At 51.3% G+C, this 17,955-nt stretch overlaps 1 protein-coding gene across 1 annotated transcript in view; it reads left to right on the top strand.

Moving 5' to 3' along the window:
* The window catches only part of FLT1 (fms related receptor tyrosine kinase 1), a 170,555-nt gene that overhangs the window by 144,638 nt on the left and 7,962 nt on the right, over positions 1 to 17,955 (top strand). The window contains exons 19-25 of the mRNA XM_082859298.1: positions 2,331 to 2,444; positions 3,886 to 3,974; positions 7,854 to 8,010; positions 8,442 to 8,539; positions 9,270 to 9,392; positions 11,374 to 11,485; positions 12,947 to 13,046. Coding sequence (XP_082715424.1) covers positions 2,331 to 2,444; positions 3,886 to 3,974; positions 7,854 to 8,010; positions 8,442 to 8,539; positions 9,270 to 9,392; positions 11,374 to 11,485; positions 12,947 to 13,046 — 793 coding nt within the window. The remainder of the gene's footprint in view (positions 1 to 2,330; positions 2,445 to 3,885; positions 3,975 to 7,853; positions 8,011 to 8,441; positions 8,540 to 9,269; positions 9,393 to 11,373; positions 11,486 to 12,946; positions 13,047 to 17,955) is intronic.

The following is a 17,955-nucleotide window of genomic DNA, read 5'->3' as shown; positions in this document are numbered from 1 at the left end:
CCTGACAGTTCTACTCTGAAAGTAGCCAGGGAAAGAGCTTTGCATCCACAAAGCAGGCCTTGTTCAAGGTGAACTACCCAGATGACGGTGGGCATCTCTGTGAGAATACCTGTAGTCCAGCACCCCCCATACCCCACTCCCACCCAGATTCTAAAGAGAAGAGGCATCAACATGTCTTCCATGTGAGAAAGAACCAGACTAGGTACTTTACTTTAGTAGCTTGAACCGCATGAAGTTGCCACTTTTCTTATTTTTCTCTCTACAGCCTTTGTGAGGTAGATATTATTATCCCAACTTGCAGATGAAGAAACATGGCCCAGAAAGGTTAAACAGCCTCTGCAAGGCCACACAGCTCAGCAGTGCAAAACTAAGGGTTTGGGTGCCAGGCTCCCCCACCCACCACACACACACCTCAGTGCTACAGAAGGGCTGCAGAGGCACAGCCTCCTAGAAATGATCCATTGCTCCAAAATCCTGAAAATGCTCCTGGCCTGGGTTCTGGAGGCAAGCTAGTATATCCAGCCTTGAGATAAGTTGAAACTAAATCTGGAAGCATCTGTTTCCTCAGCTAGTTTTGTCTCCCTGCTTACTACCACACGCCATCTCTAGGAGAGGCAAGTCGGCTGCCCATGCTTGTCTACTGTGGCTAAAGGGGCATCAACGCGTGGAGGGATGAATTTGAGGGGGACATTCTGACTGGCAATTTTATTTTTTTAACGGGCCAGAGAATGTGTTCTATGCAATACAGAAATAGGGTGTGTAGTATCTGTATAAATGCTTATCTTTTTTTTTTTTAAAGCCATCAGCCTTGATTGAAAAAGACTGCCAAGTCACCCACTATGTAACATTCCTAAAAAACTATTTTCATTCAAGCTTTCTTGTTTAAACTGGTTGGCCATCTGTTTCTAGGAGAAACTGGAAAGGCAGAATGTCAAACAAAGGCCATTAGTCAGAAGCTCTTTCAAAGTGCCCTTGAGCAAAACCTTTAACCTTTTTGGGCCTTAAGCCCATGTCTGAAATGAGAAGAGTAATCATGCTGTTTATTTGTCTAACAAATATTTGTTGAGCATCTACTGTGAGCCAATCCCAATCCCACTGGGAGGCTTCTAGAGTTTATCTGGTTATTATTAAAAAATGATTTGTGCTTATGAAATACCACGTTGGTATCTACCGCAATGTGAAATGCACATCCTTCACATGCACAGATGCGATGTGAAATGCACGACCCGTTTCCAGGACTGTCCTGCAGAAATACTTGCACACGGGTACAAAGATCACAGGCTGTTTATTCCAGCATATTTGTAATGGTAAAAACAAAAACAAAACAAAACTGTAGACAGTCTAAATGTCAGGAATGCCATCAATCAATTTAAAAGAATGGGGAAAGTCTATGACATTTAAAAGGGGGGAAAAGCAAATTATATATATCAAATTTGCTTTTATATTTTTACATATGATCCCATTTATGTAAACGGAAAAGACCTTTGATTGGGTACATATAGTTATAAATGCATAGAAAAAGCTCTGAAACGCCAAATGATGAACAGTGGTTACTGCTAAAAAGGTGAACTGGGGTGGCTTTCACTTTTCACTCTATAAACATCATATTGTTGAAATATGTTTACAGCAAGCTTATATGACTTTTTTTTTTTTACTTGTAAACATCATTAAAAATTTTTAAATGCCTTAGAAGTTAACCAATAAGAACAAACAGACAAGACAAACTTAATTTAGGCTTTAGACTCTGCTAACTCTTAGATTGACACTGTTTATCTCTGAGAATGAAGTTGAATTCAGATGCTCATGGAGCCTCATGACTTGAGATAACCCTGCAGACTCCGAGAGGAAAAGGTTATAGAGAGAAAATAACACACGGCAAAGATGTTTACAGAAGGGGCCATTCTGCCCTTGCAGGCCCCTTTGTAACTTCTCAAAGCGGGGGAAGTGAGAAAAAGAGGTGAGGTGTGGGATCATCCCCCGCCTGGAAAGTTCTCGCTGGGCCTGGTTCTGACGCAAGGAAGCCATTGGAAGGCGCTCTCCCCAGGTGCCCAGCTCCGAGTCAGCACGTTACTGAACAGGACGAGGTCCACCAAGGGAAACGTCCAGTGACTAACCCCACCACCGCCCTGCGCCTCACTGTAACCAAGACCCTTCTGGCTCAAGAGGGTGGGAGGAAGGAATACAGGCTGGAGGCTGGCCCTTCTGCAGACTGTGGGGAAGCCAGTGCAGTAAGGGCTGAGCGCTGCCAAACACACAGGGCAGGAGGGCCGCCCCAGAGGAAAGAGCCCCATTGTCCCGTTGCCTTGATTCTCCCCTTGATCCTCACACAGAGGGGGCCACGGCCAGTGAGTACAAGGCTCTGATGACCGAGCTCAAGATCTTGACCCACATCGGCCACCACCTGAATGTCGTCAACCTGCTGGGAGCCTGCACCAAGCAAGGAGGTAAAAGGGAAGGGAGGACCTGCCCCATCCCGGTTCACGCGGCCTGGCGAGCTCCCTATCCCGCAGCCCTTCTCCCCCGCCTCCTGGCACATGGCCTGGTAATAGTCCGGAGGAAGCAGCCTGTCCGTTGATGGAAGGTGCTCCCATCCTGGAAGTGCCTTCCCTGGATACTCAGCTTAAAGGTTCTGGACAGAAGGACTCCCTTTGAGACCTCCTTCCGCAGGCTCGAGGTCAAGTGCAGGGCGTTTTTCCCAGGATGACTTGGGAGGAGTGTGACCGGAGCCAAGGTAAATGCACAGAAGGTTAGCATCCCTTGAAGCTTCATCCAGAGGAAGGAATCACTCCTGGCAGGATCCCAGGAGGAGGTGGGGTGCGGACACGGCCTTCGGACAGGCCGTACCCACAGGGCCTAGTGCAGGGACAGGGTGCATTGTGACTGAGGACTCGCACACCTTTCCATCCTCCCCTAGGGCGCCTTTAGTACTCCCAGCATGCCCCAGGACAGGGCCCACATGCAGAAGCCTCTCTGGGGCCACTTCCGCTTTGACCCAGAACCGGAAGTTGTTCTTGCCCTGTGGGCCTAGAGCCCAGCCGGTGAGCGGTGGGGATGGCGCCTTCGGGGAGCCCAGGGGACCCGCAGTGCAGCTCGGGGCTTTCCTTTCCAACCCTCTGGCCTCTTTTGACTAGGGGTCGCCAAACGATGGCTGGTCAGCCTGGGAGCTTACTTTGACCGTTTTTAGTAGTTGCGGGGGTGGGGGGAGAAGAGGAATAGTTTGTGACATGGGAAAACGCTATGCAGCTCAAATTTGTGCGTTCCTAAAGTTGGATTGGAGCGCGGTCACTCATTTGGTTGTACTGTCGTCTACAGGTGCTTTCCGGTTACAAAGGCAGAGAGCTGAGTAGTTGTGTGGCCTACAAGCCTAAAACAGTTACCGTCTCTGTCTCTTTCTTTATGAGTTTGCCGATCCCTGCTTTAGACTTTACAAGCCCTGGGGCAACCTCCGTGCAGACACCCCCAGGTGGCCATGCAGCTGGTGGGGGGGGGGGATCAGGCCAGACAGGACCTGGGAGGGAGGGGCTGGTGTGACAGTGTCCTGAGGCCAAGGGGCCAAGAGGGTGGCTGGCAGTTACAGGTAGAGCCCTGACCTTGGCCCTTCCCCTCCCCTCCCCACAGTTCTTTCTCTCCTACTCTTTTTTTTTCTGCTTCTTCCCCAGTCCGACCCCCCACCCATTGTCTCCTTTTCCTTTTGTATTTTTTTTTAAACTCCTTCTCAGGTCCAGTTGGAAAAACAAAAACAAAAAAACTCTCCCACCCCCAAGTTGCATCCCCCAGACCCCGCTAATATAAAGACAAGTTGGTTTGAGGTTTCTCAGGCCCACTGATGGCTGGCAGATGGCTGGCTGGCTTGGTGTGGCTGAGCATGTGTCGTTTTGCCTGCAGGGCCTCTGATGGTGATTGTGGAATACTGCAAACACGGAAATCTCTCCAACTATCTCAAGAGCAAACGGGCCTTATTCCTTCTCAACAAGGTAAGGAACTTAGGGGTTGGAGGTTTTTTCAAGACAGCAGTGAGTTTCCGTTTAGGCTGTAGCAGCATAAAGCAAGAGAAACTATTTTTCCATTGCCAGCTAAAGAATGTCACTAGCCATCCATCCAGCTCTGCAAGGATTGAGTCATGAGCCACTGCAGTCGCTGACCTTTAACACACCCTGAAAGGAGTTCAGGGGCGGAGATCAGGAATGAGGCGCTCTGTGCTCTGGGAAAACTAGCAGAACAGGCCTTCAGATCGTTACATATTTTCAGGAGAAAATTTTTTTTTTTTTTTGTGGAACCTGGATTCTTGCATCTTCTCATACTTAGAAAAGCCCCGAAACCATTAACTAAGATGTCTGTTCTGCATAACTAGTGGCAGCCTTCTGCCAAGATGTGTGCTTAATTGCACGTCCCCTTTTCACCAACATCACGTATATGCTGACCTCGCCCCCTACCTCTTCAGAGCAGTTTCCCAGAGCTCTCTGAGAGGCTGCTCCCGGGCTACAGTCCTCAGAAAGACACTGAATAAACCCAACTCACAGCTTTTACGTTGTGCATTTTTTTCAGTCGACACCATCAATGACTGAGCTTATTAAAACACAATCTCTGCTTTTTTCGTTTAAAAAAATTTTTTTCTTTCCACGCTAACATAGCACACTCTTTTTCGGGTGAGCACGGAGAATATTCGAGCCCACTGTATGCAGTGATAATTAGAGATTAAAATTTACTAGCCATCTACCTAAATATCAAATCATCTTGATAAATTTCTCTCTGTCTCTTTCTCTCTCCATAGATACTCAGACATGCACATATCACTTAGTCGCTCATTTCTTAAAAGATGATGGCAAGCATAATTGTTTCCATTGATTAGATTAGAGAGATTAAGGACTCAGTCAACTGACTTTATAGTCAACAATAGAACAGTGATGGGGCCAGAGAAATCTTTTTCTTCCCTCCCCACTGCCTCTTCTCCCACTTCCCCACACCTTCACCACCGATGTCACCCCTATACACATACTGAACCGGCCTTACCCACCAAAACAAAGCTATGTAATAAAAGGAACACAAGGGTCCAAGTCCTGAACGCAAACAGAGTTTAAAAGGGATTACTGAGTGAAGGAGAGCTTAATAAACCTTTGCCAATGTGACCTATTTCACCAATGGTGTGTCCTTCTCTGGACTAGAGAAGCCCACGAGACAATGGTTTGACATTATTAACCTGTAATAGCAGTGTCGCTGGTGAATCCACGTAGCACGGTGGTTTAAGCGCTCCGAGTCCAGGCTCAGACTTCCTGGATTTAAATCCTATCTCTGCCACTCAAGAAATCTGGGACCTTGGGCACGTTACTCAGTCTCTCTAAGTTTCAGTTTCCTCATTTATTAAGTGGAGATAATAATAGAACCCAGCTGACGGAACTGTTGAATCAAATTCCGTTCATCTCTCCATAAATGTTAATTACCATCATCATCATCATTGATCCACCGAGATAGAAAGACTGGGTGAATCTAACTTAGTGCCACTGATCTATATGATCTGGATGACGGATAAGGTATGCGACACCCAAGAACGATGCCCATCTCTGTCATGCGAGTGAGATTCTCATGGGGCACACGAAGAAGACCCACTGGACAGCTGGCCCATTCTCTCAGCCTCTGATCCAACCAGAGACACAGGTTTTCTACCAGACTGGCAACATATACGCAAGAACGTACTTTCCCCATTTTAAACCATGCCCTCTAATGAGACTCTTGAAGCTGAAAGGGAACTTTGTGACCAGCTAGCCTACACGCTCGCATTACCGACATGCCCAGAAAAGTCAAGTGACTGGCCTTAAGGACACACAAGGCAAGAGGTGACGTCGAGGAGAAAACCCGGCTCTCCTGACTCCCCCCCCCCCCACCTCAATGCTTTTTCCATCACTGCACTGGGTAAAGAGGGGAAAAAACATAAGAAAAAGGGGAGACTGGTGCCCTGGGCTGAGAGCAGTACAAATTCTCCTCAGTCCTGAAATCCTGGGCTGGCTTCAGGAAGAACTAATCCAGCAAGAATACCCCAGGGACCCGGGCAGGATGGAACGTTTGGGTTCGTGCGTCCTTTGTTTGAAGAGATTGCTTCCTTCTCTGGCTATATTTAATGATTCACCTCCCTCTTGGTGGAGCTTAGTGTTTTCGTGGAAAACACACGGCTGTGTTTCATATTTGGAACCTAAAGGAAAAACCAAATGGCCAAACAGAAAAGGGATATTTCATTTTCCAATAAGTTCACTAGGATCTTTACATATTATATGTAATAAATTCCCTGTATTCTGTCAGAGCCGCAAAAGTTCAATAAATCAACGTTTACCAGAAATGGTTACCAATAAGCAAAAACTAAATATACCGTTGATTGGGAGTCAGGGAGGGGTGAAGGAGTCTTGAGTTACGGTCCTTGGAGTCACGCCAAAGACTCGAGCCCTTTTCACCCCAGCATCTTTGCCAGCCCCCTTCCGCTGCTGCCTTCTGTCCTGGGAAGGGTCTTGTGGAAAATACAATTTCTGTCCCCCACTGAGCAGAATCGAGTCTAACTGCCTCGGGGACACGTAATAACCAAGAGTTACGATCTCCACCTCCACTCAGGTAGGTCACCTGGACGGCAGTCGGGGTTCCCTCTGAGGCCTGACTCCCCTTCTGCGGCACAGGAGGGTCTCCTGTCGGGGGGGCAGGAGCCGGGGACCCTCCACGCTTCCAGGGTTTGTCAGGCTGAAGCAGCCTCCTCTGTCCTCTGCTTGCTCCCACGGCGCCCTCTAGTGGAGGGACCGTTCCCACTTTGTGACACTTCCAGGAAAAGCCACGGAAGGATGGGGAGCCTGGGGAATCTCAGCCCTGCCCCGAAGGGCGGGTGGATCGGGGGACACCACTGAACCCCAGTCCCTCTCCGACCCTGTCTGGCACTGCCATCTAGCAGGACTGAGCCAGGTACTCGGTCGAGTCATGAAGCCACTGGGAGTCCTGTTTCTAGTGTCACAGTGATTAGGTGAATTACGAAAACGTGATAAAAATCTTTTCTGGTTCCACCCTGAATCAACAACTCCTTTCCCGTGAGTCAAAACGTAATAAGATGATCGAGCTCTTCCGATGAGAGAAAGGAAACCCAGAAAAGCAAGGTGGTTTGTTCAAGATCACATGGTCAATGAAAGAACCAGCTACACACCAGGGCTTAGAGGCCCAGTCCAGGGTGAAAGGCCTTTTCTACCTTCGTTAGCATCAAACTCTATCTCTGTTCTGAATGCAGGGGAGACAAGGAAACGTTCATGCTCCCTCCTTCTCCAAGGAAACCAGAGAAATTGGTAACTGCAGCCTTCTCCTATTACTCCTCCCGGGGATTACAAAGGCCCCGAGTTGACCGGGGATCCTTTTCTGTCATCCCGTATCCTCTTTCACAAGATGGCGCACGGCATGGAAAAGTGCTCAAGGGCATAGATTGGAGTTGGCCGAACCTGGGTTCAAGCTTTGCCATTTACTAGCTGCATGTGACTTCGATTACCTGACTTCTCTGAACATAATTCCCTCGTGTATTACAAGCAAGAACTACTTCATAAAATTGTTGGAAAGATTAAAAGAGAAAATGTCCCAAAGATTCTTAGTGCACTGGCTCACACCGAGTGAGCTCTCAGTTAATAGCAGCTGCTGTGGATATTCCTTTATCCTCCCCGAGATGCTGTCAGGGAGCCCAAGAGCAGAAGAGACTCCACAACCCCAGGCGAAGCCAGGCTACTAATTTACTATCCATTTTGTCGGACGACATTCTCCTAGGGCAGGCGAGTGCCAGCTTGAGGGACTGGTCTCCCCGTTACTGTTCTGTCCCTTTCATCTGTGTCTTTCTTGGTCTGTTAAAGGATGCAGCCTTACACGTGGAGCCTAAGAAAGAGAAAATGGAGCCAGACCTGGAGCAGGGCGAGAAACAAAGACTAGATAGTGTTACCAGCAGCGAGAGCTTCGCAAGCTCCGGGTTTCAGGAGGATAAAAGTCTGAGTGATGCCGAGGAAGAGGAGGGTAGGTATTAATTCCTTCCTGTCCTACAGTCTGGGATATTTTTACAGCACACTGTGCATCTCTGAAATAGTTTTCTTATTTATCACCCTAGTAAACACCCGTGGGAGACTCGAAGCGTAATGTCCTGGGGAGATAAGATTTGAATTTAGATTATTTATAGAGTTACTAATTTTGACAGGGAACTGTACAATTGTCTCCCCTCCGGCCTTTCTGTCTTCATGGATCATCCCCTGCCCCCCGTGCTTGGGCAAAATGGGCTAGAGGCCTGGAAAAATCTCGATATTCATGTTGAAACTCAAAAATGCTCTCAAAAATGAACTCTGATCTACTTGTTGGTTTGTTTCGTGTTTTGCTAACATTGTTCCAATAAACTGGGATTTGGTGGCATAACAAGAGCCATTACAAACAGTTACGGTTTTAATGCTTTCCAGATTCTGATGATTTCTACAAGCAGCCCATCACTATGGAAGATCTGATTTCTTACAGTTTTCAAGTGGCCAGAGGCATGGAGTTTTTGTCTTCCAGAAAGGTCAGCCTCACGATCTTTACTGTTTTGCTTCTTCACCAGGCCCGGTCGTGTGGATGTTCACATGGGCAAACACACACCTGTGCTATAAATCCACTTTTCCTCGTATTTGCTTGTATGTGTGTCCTTAAATGTAGAGTGAACTTCACAACACACGACCTAATTTATCCTGATATGAGGAAGTTTGAGTACAGTGACTCTTGGGTACCAGCAGGTAGAACTCAATTCCAGGGGAAAAGCTCGCTGGGTTTCAGACTAGATGAACCTGGCACCTGTGCTCCACAACGTCCTCTGGCGTGTTTTCAGAGCTGGCCAGACTCTCAGACTACACGACTCCATGGGAGGGCCTCTATTAATACATCCCAGTGGGGTCCTCCCAGGAAACTCCAGCTAGATCGTGATCTGATCTCAGCAGCTCAGGATAAGAGGTTTTGGGGAAGTTGTGCTCCCTGGGAGAACCCGATGGCCAGCTCTGTTTCCCCGATGCTGTCCTGCAACACAGTAGCAAAGGGGATTCGGGACCCTTCTTGACTTGGGGGCCTCCGGGGGTCTGTACTGGTAGAGAAGTGCTTCACGTTTGGGGCGACGCCACATGCGTCGGGAGCCGCTCCCTTCATGTAAAGGAAGCGTGCGAAAGGGATCCCCGAGTTCAGAAGGAGAACACTGAGAAGGCGCAGGCAATCAGCCGATGAGATCGAGGACATGCACTGATCATGCCACTGTTTTATTCTAGTGCATTCATCGGGACCTGGCAGCACGAAATATACTGCTGTCTGAGAACAATGTGGTGAAGATTTGCGATTTTGGCCTTGCCCGGGATATTTATAAGAACCCCGATTACGTGAGAAAAGGAGATGTAAGTCAGTTGGACGTTTCTTGGGCTCATTTAGGCCCTATCATTTCCAAACCACAGACCAAAGCCCTACAGCAGAGCTCGCTGAAAACCAGCACGCGCTTTCTGTGGAGGCGAACGGTCCGTGTGCACCGTGGACCCGAGAGCCCTCGCACGGGGCTCCGGGAGGCCACGGTCCCCTCCTCCTGTCCTTCCCCTGTCCCTGCTCGGCTCCTGTCCTTTGGGCTCCGGAGCGCTGTTCAGTGGGCCCTGCGGGGACCACAGCGTCCCCTCCCCTTTGCCCCCTGGGGGAGTTCCCTGGGCCGCTGGAAAGAACAGCCTGGACTCTTCCCCTCAGATAAACCCGGGTGATGGATTCAGCAGGTGTACACATCTCAGGAAGGGCGGGGGCAGGCGTCAGGATGACCTTGCCGGGGAGGAAATCGCGTCCCTCCCGGGTTTGCCTTCAGACCCAGCATCGCTGCCAGCTCACACGGGCCTCTCCTCCCCGCCTGTTTCTGAACATAGTGTTATTTTTGCTTTTGCGGGTGACCTCCTGTGCCCCCTCTTCTCTGGCCTTTACCCTGAAGCCTTAATTAAGTCTGTGTCTGGGCTCTGATAACTACTCCACAGTCGCGGTTCTCAAACCTGAGCGAGCACACACATCACCTGGAGAGCCTGTTCAGCTGAAAGTCTTGGGTGGAGCCTGAGAATGTGCCTCAGCTGGTCCCAGGACTATACTTTGAGAACCACTTCTCCTCCACAGTTTTTTTTCCTGTTTTCTTTTTTTTTTCTGGCCGCACTGTGAGGCATGTGGGATCTTAGTTCCCTGGCCAGGGATCGAACCTTCACCCCCTGCACTGGAAGCACAGTGTCTTAACTGCTGGACCACCATGGAAGTCCCCCACTGTTTCTTTTATTTATTTATTTATTTATTTATTAATTTTTTGGCTGCGTTGGGTTTTTATTGCTGCACGCGGGCTTTCTCTAGCTGCGATGAGCAGGGGCTGCTCTTCGTTGCAGTACATGGGCTTCTCATTGCGGTGGCTTCTCTTGTTGCAGAGCACTGGCTCTAGGCACGCACGCGGGGTCAGTGGTTGTGGCTCGTGGGCTCTAGAGCGCAGTCTCAGTAGTTGTGGCGCACGGGCTTAGCTGCTCCGTGGCATGTGGGATCTTCCTGGACCAGGGCTCAAACCCATGTCCCCTGCATTGGCAGGTGGATTCTTAACCACTGTGCCACCAGGGAAGCCCAGCCCCACTGTTTCTTTTTATAAAAGGAAAACAACAAGCTTTCCTTGAGAGCCCCGATTTGCAAAGATGGCATCTACCCACGTGTCAGTCTGTGCTTCTTTTGTGTCCATCCGTGTCTCTTTCAGCCTCTCCCTGGCCCTCCCCGCTCTTTTTCTCTTTGTCTCTCCACTATCCCAGGCTCCCTGTCAATCCCCATCCCTCTGAAGTGGCCGGGCCTAACTCACTGGAGTTCCTGCTTGAAAGCCAGCCACATGGCGTCCTGAATACTGTCCATCAACTATCAACTTCCTTCTTTCTGGCGCCTTCGCCAACTCCCCCCATTCAATGACTTTTTAAATCCTTTTTTTTTTTTTTTTTAATAGGAATGCCTTTCAAAATCCTTAAGAAAAATTCCAGGAAATTATCGAGTTTCAGGATGCCTTCTACTTCAGATCACTCTTTCCCAGGTCTCTGTAGAGTGTGAGCTCTTGTGGGGAGAAGGATTTCTTACAGAGTCAGAGTCAGGACATGCTGTGCTCGTAGGAAGGGCTCAGTGAACAACTGCTGCCATCACAGGAATTGGTGTAGCGCACCGCTCTCCCCCTTGCAGCGTAACACTGCATGTTATGAGTTTCCTCCATGCTGGGAAACCATCGCTGCTCTAGGAAATGACTTATAGGCCAAATGTTATCTGGGAGGTGACCCCGTGGGCACATGGGTTGAATGTGCTCTGTTGTCACGTTCTCCTGCTCAAGGCCCCCTTGCCCTTTTCTAGACTCGACTTCCTCTGAAGTGGATGGCTCCTGAATCCATCTTTGACAAAAGCTACAGCACTAAGAGCGACGTGTGGTCTTACGGAGTACTGCTGTGGGAGATCTTCTCCTTAGGTAAACCTGGGGGCAGGACGCAAGCAGACGAGCCAGAACCGAGCGCCCGCCCCCTCTGCCGAGCCTCCGCGGGCAGATCAGCATCTGACACCCACGTAGGCTCAGGCGGGTGGCGTGTGCACGTGCGCCTGCACCGCAAAGATGTTCGTAGGGCCGTGAACGAGGTCTGACCGGAGTAAGAGCCGCAGTCAGGCTTGTCTTCAGCCGGTCTGGCTGCTCCTTCCCTGTCCTCGGCCCCCTTCTTCTAATTCCTCAAACACCCATTCCTCTTCCCTCCCTGCGTACCCCCCTCCCCGCAGAATTTCCCAGGAAAGACCCAACAAACACAGCTCAACCCGTGCCTCTGATGTCAGCACAGCCAGCCCCCGACACTGGTTTACGCTGGTTGTATTTACCCTGCTTCCACCAGCACCCGCTGCGGTGGCTGGAAGCCTCATCCAAGGCGCTCAAGCACACAGGTGCGCCCGGAGCCCCCATCTGCTCGCAGACACGCACCGAGGCCTCCCGAACGCCGGGTCTAGCCAAGAGGCTTTCGGACTTTGCCAGAAACTTGCCTTGCAGAGCAAATAAAAAGTCACCCAGTAACATCCCTGGTTTCCTGTAATGTGTGAAAAACATTCCTCTGCTTTCGATGACAGGCACCTGTTGCTTCCAGTCTTTGAAAGCAGCTTGGCGGCCACAGTGGCCCCGCGGTGACACAGGGCCAGTGCTGCACGCCGCCCAGCTGCTTCCTCCTGACAGCAATCACTCGAAAGTGCAGACAAACAAATGCTGAGACAGACTCAGTTCGAGGTCTGGAACAGGGCAGATCGGGAGGGCCTGCTACCCCCGAGCCCTCCCTCAGCCACCAGTCCCTCTAAGAGGGACGGTTACCTGCGGTCCTGCCCAGAAAAACTGGCAAAAGGCAAAGTCCCGGCTCCTCAGGGCCCCCTGCAAGCCCCGCCCCACAGCAGCCAGCCCAGTCCCGCAGCTCCTGGCCCCCTTCCCTCGGGCCCCTCACGGCAACTGGTCCCCCAGTGCTGTGCGAACCTCACACGAGAGTAGTGAGTTCAAGTCGTTCTCAGTGAGGTGCGAGTAAGCCACCAGTGACCGCCTCCGAGTCTACTGGCTTTTTAAAAAGCAGCTCATTAACTCAAGGAAGGAGTCTAAATGCTGGGCTTTCTCTAGGGTTCCTTGTAGGGAGAGGGGAGGGACCCCTCAGGTGCCACCCTTTCTCCTGACCCAACAGACCAGGGCAGCCATGGGAACGGCCTGCGGGCATCTGACAACCAGCACCAGGGCGCCAAGCGCCAGCAAGGATCCGCTGAGCTGCCCTGGGGCTTGCGCTGGGCGCTGAGGTCCGTTCCCATCACCAGGAGTTCACTACCCAGCCCTCCCCTGGAAGGGAGGAAAGAGACACGGAATGGCCCCCCGGGGCGTTTCGTGCCCTGAGGCCATAACGTGCCCTGTGTTCCGGTACAGGTGGGTCCCCGTATCCGGGCGTGCAGATGGACGAGGACTTCTGCAGCCGCCTGAAGGACGGCATGAGGATGCGGGCCCCGGAGTACGCCACGCCCGAAATGTGAGCCCCCGTCACCTCCAGCCCATGGCTCCCCACCCCCGCACCCCCGGCCAGGCCGCCCCAGGAAGGGGACGTGCTGCTGACGTCCAGAGCCCCTGTCCTGGGAGATGCAGGGGGCTCTCCTTATCCCAGGGTCGCCCCTGCCTAGACCCCTGGGGCCCAGCCATGCCGGCAGCACGTTCCAGAAGCGAGGCGTCGCGTCCTGGACCCGTCCCTACCTAGGGCTTCTCTCCACCCCGACGGAGCTGCGAGCCGAGGTTAGGAACGCAGCTTCTAGCTAGGAGCCCGGGCACAACTGAACAGCCCGCCCGGGAAGTGGAGGCCAGACCCCGTGCCCGCTCACAAAGTGGGCCCACGGCCTCCGCAGCTGACCGGCCCTCCAGCCACACCCGGGACCGCGGGGGGCTGGCTGGAGCGTAGGGGGAGACGTGGAGGAGAGGAACGGGGGTCTGGACTGGGTAGGAACCCTGCTCCCCAGAGGCCCGCGTGGGCAACGAGGCACCTTCAGCCTGTGCGGAGCAGGCGGCTGGGGCTGCTGCTGGCGGGGGCCCCTCTGCTTGGCCCCGTGGCTCTAGGAGGACGGGAGGACCAGGGTGAGGGCTGTCCACCTGGACAAGCGCTTGCTTGCCCCTCTCAGACTCTGTCTTCCTGACGCTCTGTGGGTGTTTTGCCCTGAGGCCTGGGCAGGAAGGTGATGACCCTGGCAGTTCTGTCAGGCTGCTAGACAAGGACTCGCCCCCCCCCCCCCGCCCCGTCCATGCTCGCGGCGGTACCACCTTTCCCGAACAGACAGGGGGCCCTCCCCCTCCCACCCGCACAACTTGGGGCTGTGAGGAGCCCCTCGACGGCCTTTGGGAGGAGTCGGAGGGAACGAAGGAAGTGTGCGCTTGGCCAAAGTGCCCTCTCTTTCCTCCACGGCCCAGAGACAAGCTAGGTCAGACCCGGGACCATGAGAACGGGGGACTCGGGCCACGGAGGCGGGGCTGGGGAGCGGCCTGAGTGCAGAGGGGAGAAGGGACCCGGCCTTCTCAGTCGTACGTGGTGTCCTTGCCAGCAAAGCACAAGGCCCTTCTGAGAGCTGGGGACGCGGCTGGATTAGCCCCAGGCCTGCGCTGGACCGGAGAGCGATTTTAAAGGCGGGAGAGTTCTCAAGTGCTCCCTGCTTTTACGTGGTGGACAGGGGCAGACACCAGGAGGTCTGGTTTAAAATGAGATGACTTTGCACTTTACAGTTTTCTAAGCGAAGATCCCAGCCCGCTTGAGGGGCAGGCAGACAGGAATTTTCACCTGAATTGGATGCGTGAGGAAACTAAGCCTCTGAGAAGTCTCATGATTTGTCGGCTAAGTAGAGAGGAGACAGGTTTAAAGGCGGTCCTCTGGACTGAGCTCCCTAGATCACAGGACTGTTAAATTAGGAATATACCCCATGTGCGTTAGAAGAAACGTCTAATATGTCCACTCATGCTTTGAATTAAATATTTCCTTGGACTTTTCATATAATCTGAAAATCACAAAAGCAAGTTCCCAGTGACTAACAGTAATGACTGCGGTCGTCAACAACAGCATTTAATATTTATTAGTTATTTAGTGCTTATTAAGCGTCAGGCACTGTCTTAAGCACTTTAACATATTAATTCACCTCATTCTCATAACAACCCTATAAAGTGGGTGCTGTTATTATCTCCATCTTACAGATGAGACAACCAAGGCACAGAACACCTAAGTGATTTGCCACTTTGCCAATTAGTTAAGCAAACCGAGTCTGAGTCCAGAGCCCCCAGCACCACGCTACACACCTGCAGGGTGTGTTTCCAATTCTTATCCAGGTTATGGTCCAAAGCAACTCACATCAACTTTGGGCCCAAAACTCACTTGGACTTTATCAAACCTTCAGGTCTTTATATAAGGTAGCACTTGTACCCCAGTCCACAGAAAGAAGGAGGGTCCCTCAATTCTAGGGAGTTTAATTTAGAAACTATAAAAACAAAGAAGGAGCTTTGTGACTCGTTTGTGGAGAAGTCCAGAATTCAAACCTTCGGCGTTTGAAAGCTGTTGGAGTCATTTCCCTCCTGTTTGTTCCAACGGCGGGAAGGCCCTGGTGAGGATGATGGGCAGCTCTCAGAACTAGGGTTCTGTGACCTGAACTTGGTCTAAATTGGCGTGCCCTTGGGAGCTTGGGTGATAGCTTGGAAAGGAAGCTTTTCTCACAGTCCCGTCACCCCTGGCTCATTTTCTAGAAGGGCCATGGGGTTGGGTGTAACTGGTGTCTCTTTTCTTTATTAAACCTGTTTACTTAGTGATGTAAAACGGTTTTAACGTGAGTCACTCATTCCTCGCCCAGAGCCTGTTTAATCAGATGTCTTTCAATAAGGGAAGAAATAATGAATGTTTTGATTTTTTTTTTTTCTTTTCCTTTGGTGTTTGAGATGATTTGCACTGAATCTTAGGCAAGAGGAGTGGAAACTAGAAGTCAGAAACCAAGAATCAAAATAAAAAACAGCAAGAGTTGCAGGTGGTCCCTTCGGCTGGTTTCAGCAGAGAGGAACCTGGGAGAATCCTGTTCACAGGCCTTGCATTTCCCCCACCAGCTGCCTCTCAGCAGCGAAGTGATGCTGGTCGGGATAAGCCTGGGGCCTCTGCTCGACCAAATGCTCCCTACTCTCAGGGCACGCCCCCCCCCTTTTTTTTTTTGCCTGGTTCAAGCCTTTCTTGCTTTGGCTGCCTTGTATAGAATATCTGTGTATATATTTACTGTTCTTCCAGTGGCCTCTGAGAATCTGTTTCTTGCTAGAGACAAGGGAGCCTTAGACAAGGTAGCCTTAGACAAGGTAAGGCAGACACAGGCCAGCCTCTGCCACAGCCCACACCCCTGGGGTGAGGATCCCAGACTCGAGTCTCGTGACCACCTGCCTCTGTAGCGTGCATTTCTGTACCTATCTCAATAAATTAGTAAGATGTGTAAACGGACCTTAATATGAGATCCACATGGGACTGTCTTACGCTACTCTAGCCCTGTGGTCGCTAGCAGGCTGGCCTGGGTTGCCTGGAAGGAGCACGTGCCTTGAGCCCGCACTCTAAGGCACTGCTCGTCAGGGAGAGTTAAGGGATCTGTCCTGTGTCCCCCAGAGAGCAGCGACGACAGCCCAGAGTCCCAGCCTCCTTGGTGTCTATAAGCTGAGCCCCGCTGCAGTGGTACCTGACACCGGACCGCACAGCACACTCACCCAAGGGCCCTCACCACTCTTAGAACAAGTCAACCCACAGCCCGCCCCTAGGGTTTAGGTCAAACAGGTCCAGTAGATGAGACACAGGTGGGAGGGAACCAGAATCATCTTCTGAAAAGTCTTGACCCAGAAGTTTGGACAAATGGAGGAAAGTTAGCAATTCAGACATGTGATCTTTATGAACTCCTGTCCGTCCCTAAACAAAGACTTAAGTACCCAGCAAGCAGATATCCTATCAGAAAGGAGGACCTCAGCTCCACCAGCCAAGTATCAGGAGAGTTTGCTTGTGAAGACCAGTGCCTGTGGAATGTTCTAAAGACCACGTGGTGCTCCCAACCCCTTGGGTACCTAGAATTTTATCCTGGGGTTAAATCAGAGCCTTTGGACACACACACCTGGACCACACTGTTCTGCCTCTTAGAATTGTTTTTACTGAATGGTATTTTTTGCCATTGAGACTTGGCCAGCATTGAAAGACGATGCACAAGGCCATCCCATGAAGTCATTATGACTCGGATGATAATGATGCAGTTGAGAGGTGTCTACAAGAACCTCCTTTCAGGTTTCAGTTCTGGGAAGAGCCATACTTCTTCCAAGTAGCTGGTTTATTTTTAGCTTCCAGCTCATGTGCACCATTTAACTGGTTATTCCTTCCTTTCACCAGCTGCCTGGAAGCTTAGAGCACTGCCTCTGTCAAACTACTCAAAATCATGATATAAATTGTGCATCTTAACTCTGCCTGGAGTTTCAACCTTTTCTCACTGTTATTTTTATATCCCTCCTCATACTCTGCTTTTCTTTTTTTTTTTTTTTAACCTTCCTATATTCTCCCTGTCAGCCACCTCACAGACTTTGACACAAAATAGGGATAGCCTTAAGACACACTTGGAGCTGTGGGTGCCGCCTGCAGGCTCACACCTGAGAGGTGGCAGCAGGGATGCGTCACCTCAGGCGCATCCCGGCAGCGCCCAGGTCCCAGCCGTGTCTGCGGTCTGCCTTGGGAATTAGGGATTCGTGGAAGGAGCAGCACGTTCTCTTCTAGGAGATCAGTCTGACTTCCTTCAGCAGACACTTGTTGAGTGCGCACAGGCAGGCCTTGGGTTAGGTGAGGGGTCTGGAAAGGAGGTCCCTGCCTGAGCAGGGCTCCCAGCCGGGTTCTGACCCAGATCCAGAGTCCAGGCCCATTCAGATTTTGATCCGACCTGGTCAGAGTCCTCTCTAGGGGATCTCCCGAGAGAAGAGATGACTTACAATCAACATCCCGAGAACAAAGAGAATAGATCCTTAAGCCAGTGTGTGTCCAGATGCTTGGCAGGTGGTTTGCCCAGAAGGGGCAGGCAGAGACCTCTACTCCCTGCAGACGTGACTGAGAGAGGAGCCCGATGCCCTTCGGCCTAAAGCGTCAGGGGGCATCACAGAGGAACCCTGTTGACGTTTAAATCCCGGGACAAGAGTCGGCTTCTGGGACGCTAAGACTAATGGTTTCATATCCAGAAGCCAGCCTGTACTTTTGCCTTGTGCGGGGAGAGGCCAGTTTGAGATGCTGGGGGTGGGGCAGTCAGCCACGTGAAGGAACTAGCATACGGCCCGAGGAGCTACCCACACTCTGTGTGGACGTCCACCTTTTGGAAGCGATGTCGGTCGTGTACACAGTGCCTCCCCCTGCCCACCTCCACTGCTGAGCT

Source organism: Leucopleurus acutus (genome assembly GCF_964270905.1).
Source record: "Leucopleurus acutus genome assembly, chromosome: 18".
Classification (NCBI taxonomy): domain Eukaryota; kingdom Metazoa; phylum Chordata; class Mammalia; order Artiodactyla; family Delphinidae; genus Leucopleurus; species Leucopleurus acutus.
The sequence above is the reverse complement of the archived record's forward strand: the minus strand, read 5'-3'. Positions and strand labels throughout refer to the sequence as shown.